This window comes from Acinonyx jubatus, chromosome C2, assembly GCF_027475565.1.
Source record: "Acinonyx jubatus isolate Ajub_Pintada_27869175 chromosome C2, VMU_Ajub_asm_v1.0, whole genome shotgun sequence".
In the NCBI taxonomy this organism is placed as follows: domain Eukaryota; kingdom Metazoa; phylum Chordata; class Mammalia; order Carnivora; family Felidae; genus Acinonyx; species Acinonyx jubatus.
In genome coordinates, this window is record NC_069384.1 from 106,891,034 (window position 1) to 106,909,221 (window position 18,188).

At 44.1% G+C, this 18,188-nt stretch overlaps 1 protein-coding gene across 6 annotated transcripts in view; it reads right to left on the reverse strand.

Annotated features, from left to right (window-relative positions):
- The window catches only part of KCNAB1 (potassium voltage-gated channel subfamily A regulatory beta subunit 1), a 383,848-nt gene that overhangs the window by 252,777 nt on the left and 112,883 nt on the right, over positions 1-18,188 (reverse strand). Inside the window, exon 1 of one of the 6 annotated variants that reach the window (XR_008297899.1) lies at positions 12,419-14,820. The exons of 3 other annotated variants lie outside the window; for them this stretch is intronic. Coding sequence is in view for 2 of the 3 variants with exons in the window: in XM_027061554.2 (XP_026917355.1) it covers positions 12,419-12,639 (221 nt within the window). In the remaining variant the exon portion in view is untranslated. Of the gene's footprint in view, positions 1-12,418; positions 14,821-18,188 lie in introns of those variants that run through there. 2 more of the 6 variants (XM_027061554.2, XM_015066025.3) reach the window with 2 other exon arrangements.

The window sequence follows — 18,188 nt, forward strand, 5'->3', positions numbered from 1 at the left end:
GGATGGAAAGAACTGAGGAACAGCCACCTTCCTCTATTGGTATGTGAGACAAAGATTCACAGAGGAAAACTGCATGAGATTAAAACATTTGAAAGTTTGTGTCAGAATAGGGACGCCTGGGTGGCTCAGTCAGTTAAGCATCTGACTTCGGCCCAGGTCATGATCTCACAGTCTGTGGGTTTGAACCCCACGTCAGACTCTGTGCTGACAGCTCAGAGCCTTGAGTCTGCTTCAGATTCCATGTCTCCCTCTCTCTCTACCCCTCCCCTGCTCATGCTCTCAAAAATAAATATTAAAAAAAATTTTTTTTTAATAAAATTTGTGTTAGAATATATGCAAATTTTGTAAATAAGAAGAAAAGCCTTTCTGTGATTAAAATGACTGGTCAACATGATGGCTTCAAGAGAACAATAGTTAATACAAGGGTTCAGAAAAAGAATTTCACATCTCTGCAAGAAACTCCTTTCCTCCCCCACAAGGTTGTTACGACCACATTAACGAGGTAGGAGCAGCAGGGGTCTTATGGAAGGTCTGTTATAGGATGTGCACAGAGCCTCACAGATGCATCATGTCAGGAAGAAAGACACGCTGCTTCAGCTCCTGCCACCCCACATGCTATAGGATGGAGTGGGATTCACATCTCACTGGTTAGTTATGAAATTTGGATGCAGATGTATTTAATATTTGGAGGGGGGAGAAGAGAGAAAGAAAGTGGGGGAGGAAAAGAGAGAGAGGGAGACACAGAATCTGAAGCAGGCTCCAGGCTCTGAGCTGTCAGCACAGAGCCCAACACAGGGCTTGAAGTCATGAACTGTGAGATCATGACCTGAGCCAAAGTCTGACGCTTAAGTGACTGAGTCACCCAGGTGCCTCCATCCATGGGTTTTTCTATTAATGTCCACCTCCAAATCTTCTCATTTGTACTTAGATCATAAAAGAAAGGAGAAAAAAAAAAGCAAAAAGGGGTATCTCCAGTAGCTGTTAGCTTGAGGGGCCTTACAAGCAGAACAGACTCAAGCGATAACTGCCATTACAGTCACTGCCAAGGTCAAGATAATACTGTTTCAACTTTTTCACACTGGAGCTGTATGTTGTGACCAGGAATTTTTATTCTGATTGGAAACCTAAGCTGTAGCCATCCACAGAGAAAATCCCCAGTGCCCTGCATTTTCAGTGACCTCATTCTTCCTTTTGCGGTCTTGCCTCGCCTAAATCAGTCTTAGATGTTGGAGAAAGTGAGGAGGATGTAATGCTTGATACTTTGGGTCCCTTTAACTCTCCCCTCGCTTGCATAACATAGCACCATGGTATTACAGTAAGCTGCACACCAGCCCCTGGAAGCTGTTCATGCCCTCATTTCTGAAACCTATGAATAGGCTACCCTATGTAGTAAAGGAGACTTTGGGGATGTGATTAAGTTCAAGATTTCAAGATGGGGAGATTATCCTGGATTAGCTGGGTGGACCCAGTGTTTTCATAGGAGTCCTTGTAGGAGGGAGGCAGGCAGATCAAAGTGAGGAAAAGGAGATGTGAAGACAGAACCAGTTGTGGAAAGATGTGCTTTGAAGGAGCCACAAGCTATAAAATGCAAGTGTCCTTGAGGAGCCAGAAAAGGCAAGGACATGAACTTCTACTTTGAAGCCTCCAGAAAGAGCACGGACCTCCTGACACCTTGATTTTAGACTCCCGACTTCCAGAACTGTTGGTGAAGGCACTAACTTGGTAGTTTGTTGCGGCAGCAACAGGAAAACGACTATGTTATGCAGTGTCCAGGTTTGCTTCCTAAGCATACTTGCTGTTTCCCCTTCTAAATTACCTCTCTTTCTGAAACAGGACTGTGGAAGGTCCTGTCTAAGGGAAACAATTCCTGGAATCTGACGTTCTCAGGCAAGTACACCCTCACTTCTCTGGGTAAGGGGTGACCCAGGGCTTTCGTGGACTAAGATGGGAGCCTCCTGATTTCAGAAGATGGCTTTGGGAGAAACTGTATTTGGGTAAAAGTGAAACCCCAAACTTCTTCCTTGCAAATCAAAGAGAGGCCATTATTAAGAGAGCAGTTGTACGTCGGACCATGAATTTCCCAACTCTCACTTTTTGTTTCAGTTCATAGATCTTCTCTTAAAACTGAACAAGTATGTTTTCCATCAAGACGAAAACCCTGTGAAATCAAACAAAGACTCTCTGAGCATTTCCAGTCTTTTCAGTATATGCAAAGACTCCATAATGCAGATGTGCTTGTGAATGAGGAGGTAGGTGATAGAGTATTAGTGAGTCAAAAGGCCTGTTTTCATCAAAATGCCTCAGAGGAATTCTTTGCTGGTTCTTGCGTTGAAAGAGGAGTAGCATTCATTAAAGCCACGCTATTTACACAGTCAGTTTTTATAACCAGCTTGTTGCTGTGGTCTCAGGCCAAAGACTCTAACAACAAAAACCCAGTAACATAAAAACCAACTTTAAAGTGGAAATTAATTTCAAAGAAATGGAAAAGAGTGTGCTTTATTAGCATATGTTCTTCAGGAAAAAGCTCGCTTTTCTTATATAAGAGCTCTGTTAAACCAGATGGGCCTTCTAGTAGATAGAAAATCATGGAGAACTCTGTGGTTGGAATTTCCTGCAGCTAAGTCCCTTCAGGGCCACTGTCTTGGAAGATGCTAATTACCAACACAGAAGACTTTTCTTGTTATTAATACTGGTTCTGTACAATTGCCTTGATCTTTAAACCTGGAAGATTAAAAAAAAAAAACTTCCCTATAAGAGGATATCAGAAAGCAAGTGAATCCTATTATCAGCTATTAGGTTTTTCTATTTGGATACCCAACTACGACTGAAACCTATAGATTAGATAGGCCCTTATTTAACCCAACAGACTTCAACTGTTCTTGTAACCTTTCGAGCCAATGATCTCTTAAGAGTTGCTATGTATCAGCACAGTCACCCTCCGTGATTTTAATAAGTTATAATTTTAAAACATATTTCTCAGGAATTTTTTCCAAAGATTAGTTCAAAGTGTTAAAAATGGTTTCCTCCCCTGGGGCGCCTGGGTGGTTCAGTGGGTTGAGTGCCCGACTTCTGCTCAGGTCATGATCTCACCGCTCATGAGTTCGATCCCCACGTTGGGCTCTGTGCTGACAGCTCAGAGCCTGGAGCTTACTTCCTATTCTGTGTCTCCCTCTCTCTCTTCTCCTAACCCACTCGCATTCTGTCTCTGTCTCTCTCAAAAATAAACATTAAAAATATATATATTTTTTAAAAACATGGTTTCCCCCCCTAAAAACAGTAAGCATGGCCATAAAATGCAAACAAGGGGACAAAGCAGTTTTCTGTTATTAGGTGATCTTGCTATTCCTTACTGAGAAGCCTAGGCCTTTCCTTGGAATTGTATCCAGTTCTGGGTGACCTAAAGAAGATGTAGACATTGTACAGGGGCTTTAAAGGAGCATCCTCATTACTGTGGGGAATCAGAAAATGAAATCTAGGAGGAAAAAACTGGAACCATCCTGAAAATTAGGAGGCTACATGTTAGTAATGGTTTTCAAGTTCGGGAACACTTATGGGCGAAGAAATTATAGCTATATCATTTTCAGTTCAACAGGGACAGGCCAAGAAGCTTCCAGAAGCTTCCAGTGCACCTTGAAAGGGGCCAAGTCAATTGCAAGAAGGAATTTTGTCATGGTCAAAAAAAAATTTTTTTTTTAGACTCTTGGTTGGTCTAGCAACAGAACAGCCAAGTGAGTAGGTGCTGGACCAGAATGGGAGGGATCTCCTGCCTCAGGCATCAATAGGAGGTTGAGATCTTCTAGGGGGCCTCTGGGTGCCTCCCCTTGCCTCACTGCTCCACCCTTGCCACCTTGCCCCTCATTCTATCTTCACTTTCCAAATTGACACGACTGTTAGGGTTCAGACCACAGACAAGAGTTCTCAAATACCCTCACTTGATGGCTTCCTTGGGAGGTTTCAGAGCTTAATGAATGATTCTAATTCTTAGAAAGAAGAGCCAATTTTTTTTTTCATGACTGCTGTGAAAGGGGATTACACAATATTTCTTTAGGGGCCTTTACAAGTAGCTGCTGCACAGCACAAATTGGAAAAACAGGACAGATTTCTCATGAGGGCTGAACCAGATGGCCTGTGCGAGTGCTCTCAGAGTCCTCCCTAGTTGTCGATTCCAAGAAAAAGCATCACTGCTAGGCTTCTGTTTTGCTTTCCAATCTGAGTAACTGAAAATCAACCTGCAATGAGGATTTTTAAATGTATTTTGATTCCGACTCTCAGGAGCAGACTTTCAAAGTAATCTCTAAAAGCATGGAGGAGAGTAACGTCTGTCCAGTACTGAATGTCCCAATGAGCATTTCATATCCCAGGTTGACATGGAGCACTGTCCCATCATCTGAACCCATGGTTTTGTAGGTCTCTGAGACACCAGTTCTGTAGAAACTGTGACACTAAGCACACTATTTTCTAGAACTGAATTTTCATCCAGTTTCAGAACATGTACAAGTAGAGAGAGCCAGGGAGCTCCTCTGGGGTCCTCACAATTCTGTAATAGATGGAGAAAGTTTCTTTAGCTCTCTTACTGCACAATAAGGCTTTGCTTCTTCTAAAGAAAAGTTTGAACTGGAAACTGCTCATTTGTATAGAAGAAAATTGCCCTTTCTAGAAGCATTTTATGTACTGTCCTTTTTGATGTTGAAAAATGGAGGGTAACCAAGAGGCTACAGTGTAGAAGCTTAAGGCAAGTAAGGAATCCTGCTTCTGCAGTCAGGACACCTGAGTTTGGCCTTGACTCTCCCATCACCTCCTTGAGTAACTTTGATGAAGTAACTGGCCATTCTGTTTAAAATAATAGGACTGAATTGGACGGCATCTAAAGTTCCTTCAGCACTAGCCTCCACTACAAATTTATTTATTTCTAGTGATCACATAAGATTAAAAATTCTAAGTATTGAAATGGATATTTTTAAGACTTTTGCCTTAAGTTCTTCACTCTCTATCACTGCTTATTTTCTAATTCTGAAGAGCAGGAAACTGGTGACCAAGACATTTTTTAAACACTCAACAATGATTAATTGGCAACATTGAATAATTTTTTTTATCATAGTCTAATAATGACTACCAGAATGGCTTTGATATTCCTGTAAAGTAGGAATCAATGCTTCTGAATTCAATTCTTCTCATACCGGGGTTTTCTCTCCTAAAAGGAATGTCAAATTAAAAAAACAAAAGCCAAGAATCCTATATTTTGATCAGATTCACTGGACCTAAATCTCATTCCATTCAATATACTAATGACAGATTATATACTTGAAGAAATGAGTTTGAAAATTCAAAGTCAAATATATGAATCTGATTTCCCTTGTGAACATAATGGGATTTCTTTCCTCCCTTCAGAACATTTCTCAAAATTACCACAAGTTCAAGTATTTGCAGAATTTTCTTTAAAGAAAGAATTTCTATAAAAGGAGTACACTTCTGAAGGGGGGCATTGCGTGGATTGGGGTTAGAGACTTCATCTGCAATAACCCAGTTGAAGATTACAGCTGGAAGATGAGCTGTTTCTGGAAACACTTTGGAAAGATTCCTTCACTTGTATGTGCCCCACACATGCACACACACAGGCGCACGTGCGTGCGCACACGCACGCACACACACACACACACACACACTCTTCCAGAACCATGGAACTTGAACGACGTTTGCCTAACAACTTCCGGGAGGCTGCCTCCCCTCCTACCATTTTCTCACCAGCCCATGGATGCCAGACTTCTGACTGCTGTCTTGCAGAGGTGGAATAAACTCTATGAGACTGAATCAGCAACTAATTTTCAGGAAGGTTTCTCCACCTCCCCATTCTCACCATTTTGCTTTGAGGAAGAGAGGAAAGCCCATGCTATCAGTGGAAACGACAACGGTACTCTTAAAAAAAAAAAAAGAAAAAAAACTGACATTCTAAAAAACCAAGCTGCTCTCTTCTCTGGACTGAAATCAAATATTTCTATTTGAAACACAGCCACAGAGCAGGCTCTTCTCTTCCCCCCTCTTCAGCCCACCTATTTCCTCCCACTTTTCTCCATACGCATGTGCGCGCACACACACACATACACACATTCGGTGCCTTTTACGTAATCGGCTGACAAGACTGATCTTTCACTTCAATTGCTTTGATTCAAAACCTGCCCACCATTCGTGGGAGGTAAGGAACGGTGGATGACACGTGTGCTTTAATAAAGAGGCTGCGAAAGGAGGAGCATGGGAAAAGCATCTGGTCTGAGTCTTCTGTGTAGTCTCGATTCTCTGTAGGAAAAGAGGGAATGCTACGGAATTAAAGCACATTCTCTTACCTCACATTTACAACTCCGCAAATTGTTTTTGGAACAACTGCCAAGTTAATCCTTTCTTAACAGAACTTTAAGGAGACAACCTGTTCAAAAATCAGCAACCTCCATTGCTGATGTTCACCTGATGCCTCAAACGTAGTCCCCTGGCCTCCGAGGTGCCATAATCTGACCCTTCTTTACCTACAAGATGCTCTCTCCCCCACCTCCCTGCACGGACCCTCTGCCCTATTCTATGATTTCTCAACCCTGCAAGTACAGTCTTTGGGACATGCTGCCCACCTGCTGTAGCCTGTTCCCCTCCTGCTCTGTGCCCATCTTGACGTTTCTCCTTCTTCAATGCCAAGCTTCCCTGGCTTTTCTCATGTGACCTCTCCCTGACTCCTACAGCCCCTGCTAAATGAGGTCTCTTCAAACTATAGCAACAATCCTTCTTTGTATCACTCACATATGCAGCCTTTTTGTGTACATACCTAGTCGCACCAAACTGTAAAGACTCAAGAGACAACCCTCCCACTTGGCATTTACAATAGCGTCCCACAGACATAGCCGTTCGTTTTCCAAGCATTTATCGAGTAACTCTCATGTGCCAGGTGCCAGATTAGATTCCGGGGTTACAGAGATGAATAAAATCCAAAACTCAAGCTGCTCACAGACTGCCGGGGAAGACACGGATGCAAATAGATAATAGCAACAGTATGCCATCAATAATCTCCATCCCAGAAGTAAGAACCAGTTGCAGTGGGGGCACGAAAGAGCGAGTATTTAATGGTAAGTGGAGTGGAGCCGGGCAAGGTTTTCTTGAGAAGGTTATGCTAGTGTTTGGTCTTGGAGGGGGTGGGTAGACCAAGACCAAGGTCTTGGTCTTGCCTGGTCAAGTGAGGTAGGAGAATTCTAGAATAGAACAGCCAGAACGGGAAATGATACAGAAGCACCAAAAAACCAAGAAGGTTCCAGGCACTGTGATGGGTCCTCTCCCAAGTAGGTACTTCTAAGAATGCATGTGGTCATCAGAGGAAAAATGAGAACAGAGTCACAACTGGGAAAAAATGATGGAAGCCACACCATGAAGGACCTCAGGTGCCAGGTTAGGTACTTTGGATTTTTATTCCCTGAGCTACTGAATGGCACTGAAGGAATTTGAGGATAATGTTGTAATCTGAAGTTATCTAATGCATGCTAAAAATAAGGACAACAACCTGACTTTTTTTAAACCATTCATCCACCAAAGGACAAACTGAAATATCCAAACCATGGAATAAAAAGAAATGAACTGAGACACACAGCAATTCTGTTGGGTCTGAAGAGAATTATACTGAGTGGAAAAAAAAATCCCCAAAGATTACAAATTGTATGATTCCATTTACATAAAATGTTCTTGAAGAAAGAAAATTATGGAGCCAGATCAGAGAGCGGTGGTTGCCAAAGACTATGTAGAGATTGGGGAAGGTATACGGACGTGGTTACAAAGGGGAAGCATGAGGGACCCTCGTGGTGATGGAATAATTCTGATTCTTCACTGTGGTGGTGGTTACACAAACTTCTACATGTGATAAAACTGCATGGACATACAAAGATACACACATACGAATACATGTATACTGGTCAAATCTGAATAAATTCTGTGGATTATGGCAATGTCAGTTAATTGGTTTTGAGGTTGTGCTATAGTTATATAAGATGTTACCACTAGAGAAAACTGGATTAAGGGTACACAAAAGCTTTCCATATTTTTCTTACAAATTCCTGTGAATCTGTACTTATTTCAAAAACACTTTTAAGTGACCAAAATGGTACAAGGTGATTAACCTAAAAAACTGGGAAAAGTGGGGTGCGTGGGTGGCTCAGTCAGTTAAACATCTGACTTTGGCTCAGGTCATGATCTTGCAGCCTGTGGGTTCAAGCCCTACATTGGGCTCTGTGCTGACATCTCAGAGCCTGGAGCCTGCTTCTGATTCTGTGTTTCCCTCTCTCTGCCCCTCCCCTGCTTGCTGTCTGTCTGTCTGTCTGTCTCTCTCTCTCTCTCTCTCTCTCTCTCTCTCTCTCTCAGAAATAAACATTAAAAAGCTAAGCAAAACAAAACAAAAAACTGGAAAAAGTAACTTCTTAAAGTGGAATTTAAAGATTATTGCTCAACAATATTGATTCTTGTAAAGGGTTCTCTTAACTTCAAAGCCTGTTTTATGTAACATTACAGCACAAAGTTTTATTGATATGGGTGTATATATTACAGGTAAGATTTTTCTCAATGAATTGAGTCCATCAATATTCAAATTGTTCTAGGACTAAAGTAACAATGTCAGAATGGGGGTGGGTAGATATCAGTACAAATATGCTCAAATCTGAATGACAAAAGGCCTGAGACCATGTCAAATATTAGTAGAATCATGGTAAAAAGTTATTTTAAAAAAGACACCCAACTACCCAAATAAGCAAAACCAAAAAACAAAACAAAACAAAACAAAACAAAAAAAACAACCCAAAAAACAAATCTGATTTAACTTCTATTCTCAGTGATTTGGCTTCCTTATGATGAAAGGTACGTACGGATCTACATCGATCATGTATGGTTACAGAGCATACATCAAACTTTAACACAGTGTGATGAACTTGGAGATTTAAAAAACACACAAAACTAAAATAAAGCAACTCTCCTGCATTAACAAAGCACAAGTGTAAAAACTGTAAGAAACACAATAGTCTTATGTTGTTTACATACAGGACAGTCCCCAGAATAACAGGTGGAATCTTGTTCTCTTGGGCTAAAAGTAGCCTTTGAATAGCAGATTTTTCTAGTGGATTTTTTTTTATCCTCAGCCTTGAAACAATAGCTAACTTTAAGCAAGCTTTTAGCACAATGGTGCTGTGAAGGTTATTGAGTATTTATTCTTGCAGAATTCAGATGCTTCACACAAGTAGAAATTAATTCTTTCTAAATCCCAAGTTCATGAGTTCCTGATTAATGAACGGTAATCATGGGCTATTATAGGAGTTGGGCTTTCGAAATTATAAGGTGAGGGCATCTGGGCAGCTCAGTCGGTTAAATCCTCTCGGTTTTGGCTGAGGTCATGGTCTCACAGTTCATGGGTTCAAGTCCCACACTGGGCTCTGTGTGACAGCACATGGCCTGCTTGGGATTCTCTGTCTCCCTCTCTCTGTCCCTTCCCCACTTGCACTCTCTCTCTCAAATAAATAAGCATTAAAACATAAAAATTATAAAGCATCAGGTAAGTAAGAGGCATTCTACTCTTTTATCAGGGTTGTAACAAGTAGGTCCTCAATGTCCAGGTAGCACCTGAGGGAAGTCCCTGGGTTGGCAGATAGATGGCAGACATGGGCACATTTTCACTCATGCCCCAAGATGCAGGTGTAATTCTGGAACTGAAGCAGGGACAGTAGCCTCAAGGTGAAGAAGTTAGCCCAGGCATGACCATCATATTCCCCAAATAAAGTCTTCCTACGAATGTCTCCTAATAGATTTTATGATTTGTTTTCTTGCTTGTGGTCTGCTTCCCCAACCTGAATGTAAGCCTCAAACCTTGTCTGCTGTCTGCACCTTTGGGAGCCCAGTTCTAGTACGGCTCCTAGTACAGAATAGATGCTCAATAAATATTTGTTGACTAAAATACCTCTTCACTCTGTAACACTGCTTTTAGATAAAAAAGAAAAGTGAGTGGTGGACACTTTTCAAATTCTGATGAAAGCTATGAGCCCTCCCCTTGGCAAAAAGATGAATGAAAAGACACTGGGTTTTTTTTGTTGTTGTTGCTGTTGTTGGTTTTTTTTTTTTTTTTATTCTGTAGAATTTATAAATCCTAGCTTAAGCTATTCCTATGGAAATCATTTTCAAGGATGACAAGGTTATTGTAAACACAGTTAGCCACTTTTTTAAATTTTTGCTATTTGTTATCAATAACACATGCTATTTTAGTGACATTAAGGACAAAGAAAATGATAATTTGGCTAATAATAACATTTCTATCCCGTTTTTTTTCCTTATAAAGTGCAGAGCTTGTCTCTCGCCCTCCCTCTCTCTTTCTCTCTCCAACCCTAAGTGTACATTTGGCATAATTTCAACCTCTTTCCTAAAGGCACTGAGTGGAATTTGAAGGAGAGAGGGGCGAAGTCGCATTCACACACACAGAGAACCACCTGCCTGTCATGGGTAGGATGGGTCAGAATAAAAGGCAAGTGGAGAATCTTGTCCAGTCACCATAAGTCACAAAGGAGTCTAAGAATACTGAAAAACGCAGATGGCTAACTTTTTGTCAGAAAAGAGCTGTCCTTAGTTGCCAGGAATGGAAGGTGCCCACGTGAATCTTACTCGCACACTGAGCTTTTGTAAAGAGAGACAGTTATTATCCAACCTGAGCTGAGCTGCACATATCACCAGAAAAACCTTCCTGGATATCTCCTGCCTTCTGAGAAGCTTCGCAAAACCAAACTCTTCCAACACAATGATCCATAAGCAACTATGAAACTCTGCCACAAGAAAGGAAGGGTATTACTTTTTATTTCTTCTGGTTTACAGAAACAAAGCTCATGGTGCTGCTAGAATGCTGGCGGCCACCATTCAAGTGACCTCTGCGATCCACCTGATCTCCGAGAGTCCCATTCCTAGGGGCCCTGCTGATCAAGACAGCAGCTGTCTTCCCTCACAGCAGCCGGACTGCAGGCAGACCAGAGCCCTCAGGGCAGGGTTGGGTGTGTGCCACACAAGTCAGCTGCGATACAAAATGCCAATGCACTGGAGGCTGCGGTCTCAGTTAGCTAACAGTCACTGTGGGCCCCCCCACCCCCCCACCATGTAAACACTGGGAAAAACAGAGTTGCATGAAGGTAGGCTGCTAGCATCCTTCGAGGTTGGGGCAAAAAGCTTTCGCTATGGTATTTTAGTGCCTCCCCCAAGCACATGGCTTGCTTTCTTAATGGCTCAAAAATCCATCAAAACAACAGTGCTTGGTGCTTTTGCAAGGAGGAGCTCTCCAGTACCTCTACAAAGAAACTTTTTCAAGGGTAACTTTTGTAGAAATGGGTTTAAATGCCTATTGCAGAAACCCCACGTGGGAAGCCTGAGGTGTACATTATGTTCATTGCATCAAGTTCCTTTCATCCTGAAACCTGGCTCCTAACAGAGATGAGGGATAGTTAAATGTGAGTAATTGACAAAATCGTATCTGCAAAGTAGAACAACCAAAGCCTTTGGAAGATGCCTCATTAGCTTCTCTCCTCTACCTCTGCAACCACGTTGAGACTAGAAGGACAGCAGTTTTAAAGAAATAAAGCCAGGAGGGCTCAGTGCAAGGCAGATAGCATGAGAAGGCAGGAGTCACATAACTGAATAATGAAATTTTCTACTTATCAAATTTAAGTCATTCTCTATGAAAGAGAGCATCAACTAGTACTGGGAAGGCCTCCAGCTATGGAAAATAAGCTAGAGGAAGAGGGATCTTAAAAATTTATGAGGAAATGCATATTAACACGAATGACTTTTTCTCCGTATTTCACAAGAAGGTCTCCATTTTATTCCGAGTGGTAATTTAGATTTAAATGTGTCAGTGTTCAACCTAATCTACCTTTATAGGCGTTTCTTCCTGCAACAAAACTTCCTTAAGAGCTTGCACAGCATTTGCTGCCTTAGTCTTTCGAAAGCTAAATAAGAATGCAGTACTAGATGGGAAACTAATTTGAATAGTATAAGCACAGAAACTATAGGCTGCACCATAAAATAGGACCAACACATTTGCTGTTGAAAAACTACCCTGATCTCAATACCAGTTTCCAGCAGTTGTGTTAGTCTCTGCAGACTGGAATTCATTCAACTGCTAAAGATGTTCGTAACACTTTAGAATATACAAAATGGGCTGCATTTTTTAAAAAATACCACACACACACACACACACACACAACACAACACAACCTCTTTGGGTGTCCCCTCTCCTAAGGAGCTATTTTAGAGACACCTGAGTATTCTAAATTAAGCAACCCATCCATGGGCAAGTCACTTCTCAAAACCGATGAACTGTCCCCCAGTGCACCTGTATAGAACACAGAAACCCCGGGCAGATGGAATCTTACATCCATACCTATATTTCATGCCAGTCTGCTTTGCGGTGGACTCTTTGAGAGAAATGTGATGCTGAGGGGTGAACGTCCCCAGGCTGCGCGCGATGATAGCGACCGTGCGGAATTTGGCCCGGGCTGCGTTCACCACATTGGGGGCGGTGGAGCTCTGCTTGCTCAGAAGTCGGTCCTCACCATTCCGGCTCTTCAAATTGTGCTCTGTGCAGGCTATGGAGACTTGCATTGCTTCCCCGGGCAGCGCACGGTCCCTCTCAGAACCCCAGAACACAGGCAGTCACGAGAGGTTGAGCAGCTGGGGGGGTTTCTGCTCGTCTTTTAACCCCTCCTTGCTCCCCCTTCCTGGGGATGCCGTCAGACAAGTCCTCGCGGCAGAGGACTTCAGAGCCGGGCAAGTGGCAGGAGTGGCTGCGGTGCAGAACAGAGTCCCAGGCACCGAGAGAAGTAAACAGCCAGCCCTGAAGTTGTCACAGCAGCTGGAGCGCGGATCAGGCTCACAAATCTTCCCGGGCAGTAATCTCGGCTGATCAGACTGCCAAATCCATGCAGTCGGGAGGCTCTTGCAGACGCCTAAAGCTGAGCATTCGTGCTGACTGCCGGGGCCGGTCCACCGTGTCTGAATGCGGGCTCGCCTCTGGGCGATGGCTCAAATCCACGCAGGCATATACCGCAAGATGCGCCGCCAGCACGCTCTGGACCTCAGGCAGGATGCTCAACTGGCACGCGGAGCATCCAAGAAGCAGCTAATCGCAAGCTGGTCCCCAGGGACCGGTGGTCTCCATCCACTCAGACTGTCAGCTTCTTCCCCTCCCCGCCCCACTCCGGGAGGTCTGGGGTGGGGGGGGGGAGGGGGAGTGCTCAAGACCCCTCCCTACTCATTTTCAGGCGAAAGCCTGGGTTGCTGAGCCCACACTGACAAATGTTTGCAGCTGCACAGAAGCGCAGGCTGGCCCCTTTAAAGAGCTCCTAGCCTTTGTGTGCGACAAGGCAGGGACCACTTTCACCAGACACTTGCTGTAACAGAATCTGGAGGGCAGCTTATAAAGGGGGGGTGGGGGGAGTCTGCCTAGATTCAGACCAAATCTTGCTGCAGCACAACAGTTGGAAGTGGGGGAAGGCAGAGTAGGGGTGCTTCTGCCACGGAACATGCCAGTGAATTAACACGTGAATACTCTGTGACTGGCTTACTAAAACACTACTTGAAATCCCTGTTATTAGCCTTGTCAGAGTTCATTTCCCCTTCCCGCGTTATTCCTGAAGACGGTAAGTTTGAAGTTTCTTGAAAAACCACAGTGCAGACTTTTTGGAGTCAGTTAACTTGCCGTAAAAATCTATTCTGGATCTCAGAGGACCAGGGATAGGGGAAGAGGCAGCAATTCGGCACCACCCAGAAGGGGGCTACACAGGGTGAGCAGCAGGTCCACACCACCCAGAAAGTCCAGGCCAGGTGGCTGGAACTATGTCCATTGCCCACCAGTCACTCAGGGCCACTGGTGATGACAAACACTGTCCCCAAGTCAGGGGTGGGCAGCAAAACACTCCGCTCGACTTTGAATCCACGTGAGGTAGAAACATTGTGTGGTTCAGTGTCAGGTGCAAAGCAATGGCTCAAAATATGTGGTTGAACAAAACTAAGCATCAGTTGGCTGATGAACACTTTATCTCTCCGTTTGAAATGCATGGAAGCCAGACTCCTTTTCCAGACGCCCTTACAATAAAATTGTGGCTTCTGCAAGATCAGTTTTCTGAACGTGGTCCCCAACAGACATTGCTGTCCAGTGAAAAGGAACAGGGCTTAAATTGACAACATTTGTGAGCACCATCTCTGTGCTAGGCAATAGAAACATGGTGGGGGGTGGGGTGGGGGGGTTGAAGCACTGTCCTTCTCCCTCAAGGAACAGGCAATCTGTGTGGGAAGGACAAAGCATCCAGTCTTAAAGGGGCTAATTAACAAGTCAGAGGTGCATCAGTGTTCAAATGAGTGGTACAGGCACTAAATATGTTAGAGTTAAGCAGAGGAGTAATTACAGAAGGCTGGAGAAAAGTTCTTTGATTCATTCCCCACACTTCTACCGAATCTCTATCAGGTACCTGGCTCTACTTGTTGCTAAGGTACAAAGATGGCTTAGACAGAGTCTGGACTGCAAGGAGCTCATGGGTTCCCAGGCAACCTTCGTAGAGGAGCAGGATTTTGCACAGGGCATGAATCTGATTAGCAGGAGAGGAGGAAGGTGGTCTTCCAAGGGGTTGGCAAGTGTGGGGAGAATACACATTCTGGCAATGTCTGTGTGATTGGAAAAACAACAACAACAACAAACAGGTCTGACCACTTCTTGCCAAATTAAGTTATAAGAATGAATTAAAAAAATTTGTTTTTTTACTATTTATTTTTGACAGAGAGAGATAGAGAGAGAGAGAGGCAGACCATGAGCAGGGGAGGGGCAGAGAGAAAGGGAGACACAGAATCCGAAGCAGGCTACAGGCTCCGAGCCGTCAGCACAGAGCCCGACGGGGGGCTCGAACTCACAGACCGCGAGATCATGACCTGAGCCAAAGTCAGACGCTCAACCGACTGAACCACCCAGACACCCCAAGAATGAAGTTTTTAAGCAGAGTATGTGCTTATTTTGGATTCTAATCCAGAGATGAATCTTAACGTTTTATAACCTGCAGATAAGGTTTAAATCACATTGTGGAAGCTCAATCCTTCATCCTTCATGACTTTAAAAAATATACGACCTAACGCTCAGTGGTTGGGAAATAGCTTTCAGATGCGATGAGGGATGTGGAAAAGGACAAATGATGCCTTCTTTTTCCCTTGGCTCCAAGGAGGGAGTTCTTGATGAGCTCTGTGTTCCCTGGAATAAATAACAGTGGGCAGAGAGGAAGCAGATCATTAGAACCTTTGTGTTTTCACACGAAGCTGGCTCATCGGAGATGATCGATGTGAATCAGGAGAAGAGGAAGAAGTGGGAGGCATCAAAAGGAAGAGCTCAGAAAGAGAGGAAAACAAAGCAGCCTGGAAGGCGAGACAGAGCCTGGTGATCCCTATGGGCCCGGATGGCCAGGAGCTTGCCTGGGCACTGACGGAGGGGAAGGAGGTGTGAGAAGGTGGCTGAGGGCTGATGAAGTAGTGCCACCAAGTCCCCAGGGAGGGGGGAGGAGGGAGGGCCAGAGATCAGCACCGTTAGCCAACATAGCTAACGCAGTTCGCTAACCCAAACCAGAGCAGGGGTGAGGTTAGCAGAACAAAACCTGCAAGGCCGAGTGCCTCAGAGTCCCCTTCCTACCTCTCACAGGACTGAGCCCAGTGCCTTATGCCTAGCAGGCCCTCACCGTATGAATAATTGAAAGAGGGAGATAAGGAAGCAAAGGAAAGAACGCAGCAGGAAGGGAGGAAGGAAAGCATATGGGAAGATGCCAAATTCTTGGATAAACTTGATTCCTTAAAAAGAAGGAAAAAGAAAAAAAAATCCTGCACGTTCTAGCTTCACACAGCCTGCTTACTTTAAAGGAGCCAATAATTGCCCCACATTCACATCTGCACCCCTTGTGTATTGACAAGTGTCTGCCTTTAGTCCACCTCAAAGAGAATCAAAGAATGGAGACCAGAGAAGCGCTCCGGTGCAAGCTTCTTTCTTGCTACCCGCAGTGTGCCTTTTCAGATCTGACACCACACGGGCTTTGATAGCCAGCCAGCAGCTCGGTGACTTCCCCAGCTGTGCTCACCCTTCCCAGCATTAATGGAGCAGTAGGTCTCAGGGGCCAGGGAATTACATAGTTGGCTGTGAGCAGCTCATTCCTAATAAGTTTGTGCTAACAGGCCACGTGCTAATTAAGGTGGGGAGATTAGAGATGTGTCCTGTTATTGTCATACAATAGGATTTGGAGGAATTATAAACATTATTTTGGGTTCAGATAAGACCCACAGACAATGATATAAGGATAGACGTAGACATAAATGTAAATGCAGGGCGCCTGGGTGGCTCAGTTGGTCACGTGTCCAACTTCGGCTCAGGTCATGATCTCAAGGTTCATGGGCTTGAGCCCCGCATTGGGCTCCGTGCTGACAGCTCAAAGCCTGGATCCTGCTTCAGATTCTGGGTCTCCCTTTCTCTCTGCCCCTCCCCTGCTTGCTGTCTCTGTCTCAAAAATAAATTTAAAAATTTTTTAAACTCTTAAATTAAAAAAAAAATAGATGCGAATGTGAGATCTATTGTTATGGGTTGAATTGGGTCCCTCCACCAAGTTCATATGACGAAGTCCTAACTCTCAGTAAGTACCTCAGAATATGAATGTATTGGAGACACAGTCCTTAAAGAGGTAATTAAAGAAAAATGAGGTCATTAAGGCAGGCCCGAATCCAATATGACTTATGTCTTTATAAGAGGAGATTCAGACACATACACAGATGGAAGGAAGCCTCTGAAGACACACGGAGAAGACAGCCATCTGCAACCCAAAGAAAGAGGCCGCAGAAGAAACCAACCCTGTTGATACCCTGGTCTTGAACTTCTAGCCTCCAGAATCAAGAAAATATAAATTTCTATTGTTTCAGTCCACTAATCTACCCTATTTTGTTTGGTGGAGGCGGGGCGGGAATTCAGAGAGAGAGAGAGAGAGAGAGAGGGAGGGAGGGAGAGTGAGCACTCGTGCAGGGGAGGGGCAGAAGGAGACAGAGAAAATCTTAAGCAAGCTGCACGCCCAGGCCCAGCGGGGCTTGATCCCATAACCAACGGTGAGATTGTGAGCTAAGCTGAAATCAAGAGTCGGACGCGAGGTGCCTGGGTGGCTCAGTCATAAAGCAACCGACTCTTGATTTGGGCTCAGGTCATGAACTCACAACAGTCATGATCTCAGTTTATGAGGCCCAGCCCTGCCTGGGGAGCCCACTTGGATTCTCTGTCTCTTCTCTCTCTGCCCCTCCCCCTGCTCACACACATGCTCTCTTTCTGAAAATTAATAAATGTATTTTAAGAAAAGAAAGAGTTAGACATTTAACTCACTTAACTGATTGAGCCACCCAGGTGCACCCCATCTATAGTAACTTGTTATAGCAGCCCTCACAAACCAGTGCAGATATTAGATATTGTTTGATTTTAATTTTTTAAAAAAATGTTTCTTTTGAGACAGAGAGAGCAGGGAAGGGGTGGAGAGAGAAGGAGAGAAAGAGAATCCCAAGCAGGCTCCCCACTGTCAGCCCAGAGCCCGATGCAGGGCTTGATCCTATGAACTGTGAGATCATGACATGAGACTAAACCAAGAGTAGAATGCTTAACTGACTGAGCCACCCAGGTGCCCCCATGTTTTTAATTCTTATAACTGGTCAAGAGAAATGACCGGAGCACTCTAAAGAAGATGCTCCTGAAAGTCATAATTAGACGACAGGGATATTATTGTGCCACTCCGTATGTCCTGAGCCAATGTTACAAATGTGCTACAAAGAAGACCTCCAAATACAACTCTGTTCCTTTGTTCCTTTCCACAAAGTTGTAAAGCCTCTACATGGTAACTCTTGATACAAGAAGTGGTGCTTTTTAAGGCATTTCTAGCACTTTCCCCTGTTCTTAATGATCTCCTTATTCTGCCAATTTTCCCTTTCAAGGGCTCGCTTTATACTGGGCATGTGTAATCAGCACCCCCAGATGTGTCACGAGGTGGTAGAGAGAGGCCTGCAGGCAAAGACCCAGATTCCAAACCCAGCTCTGTCACTCTGCCTCTGACCCCGGGTGTCATTATAGCTCTCTGTGCCTCTGTTCTCTCATCTGACATGTG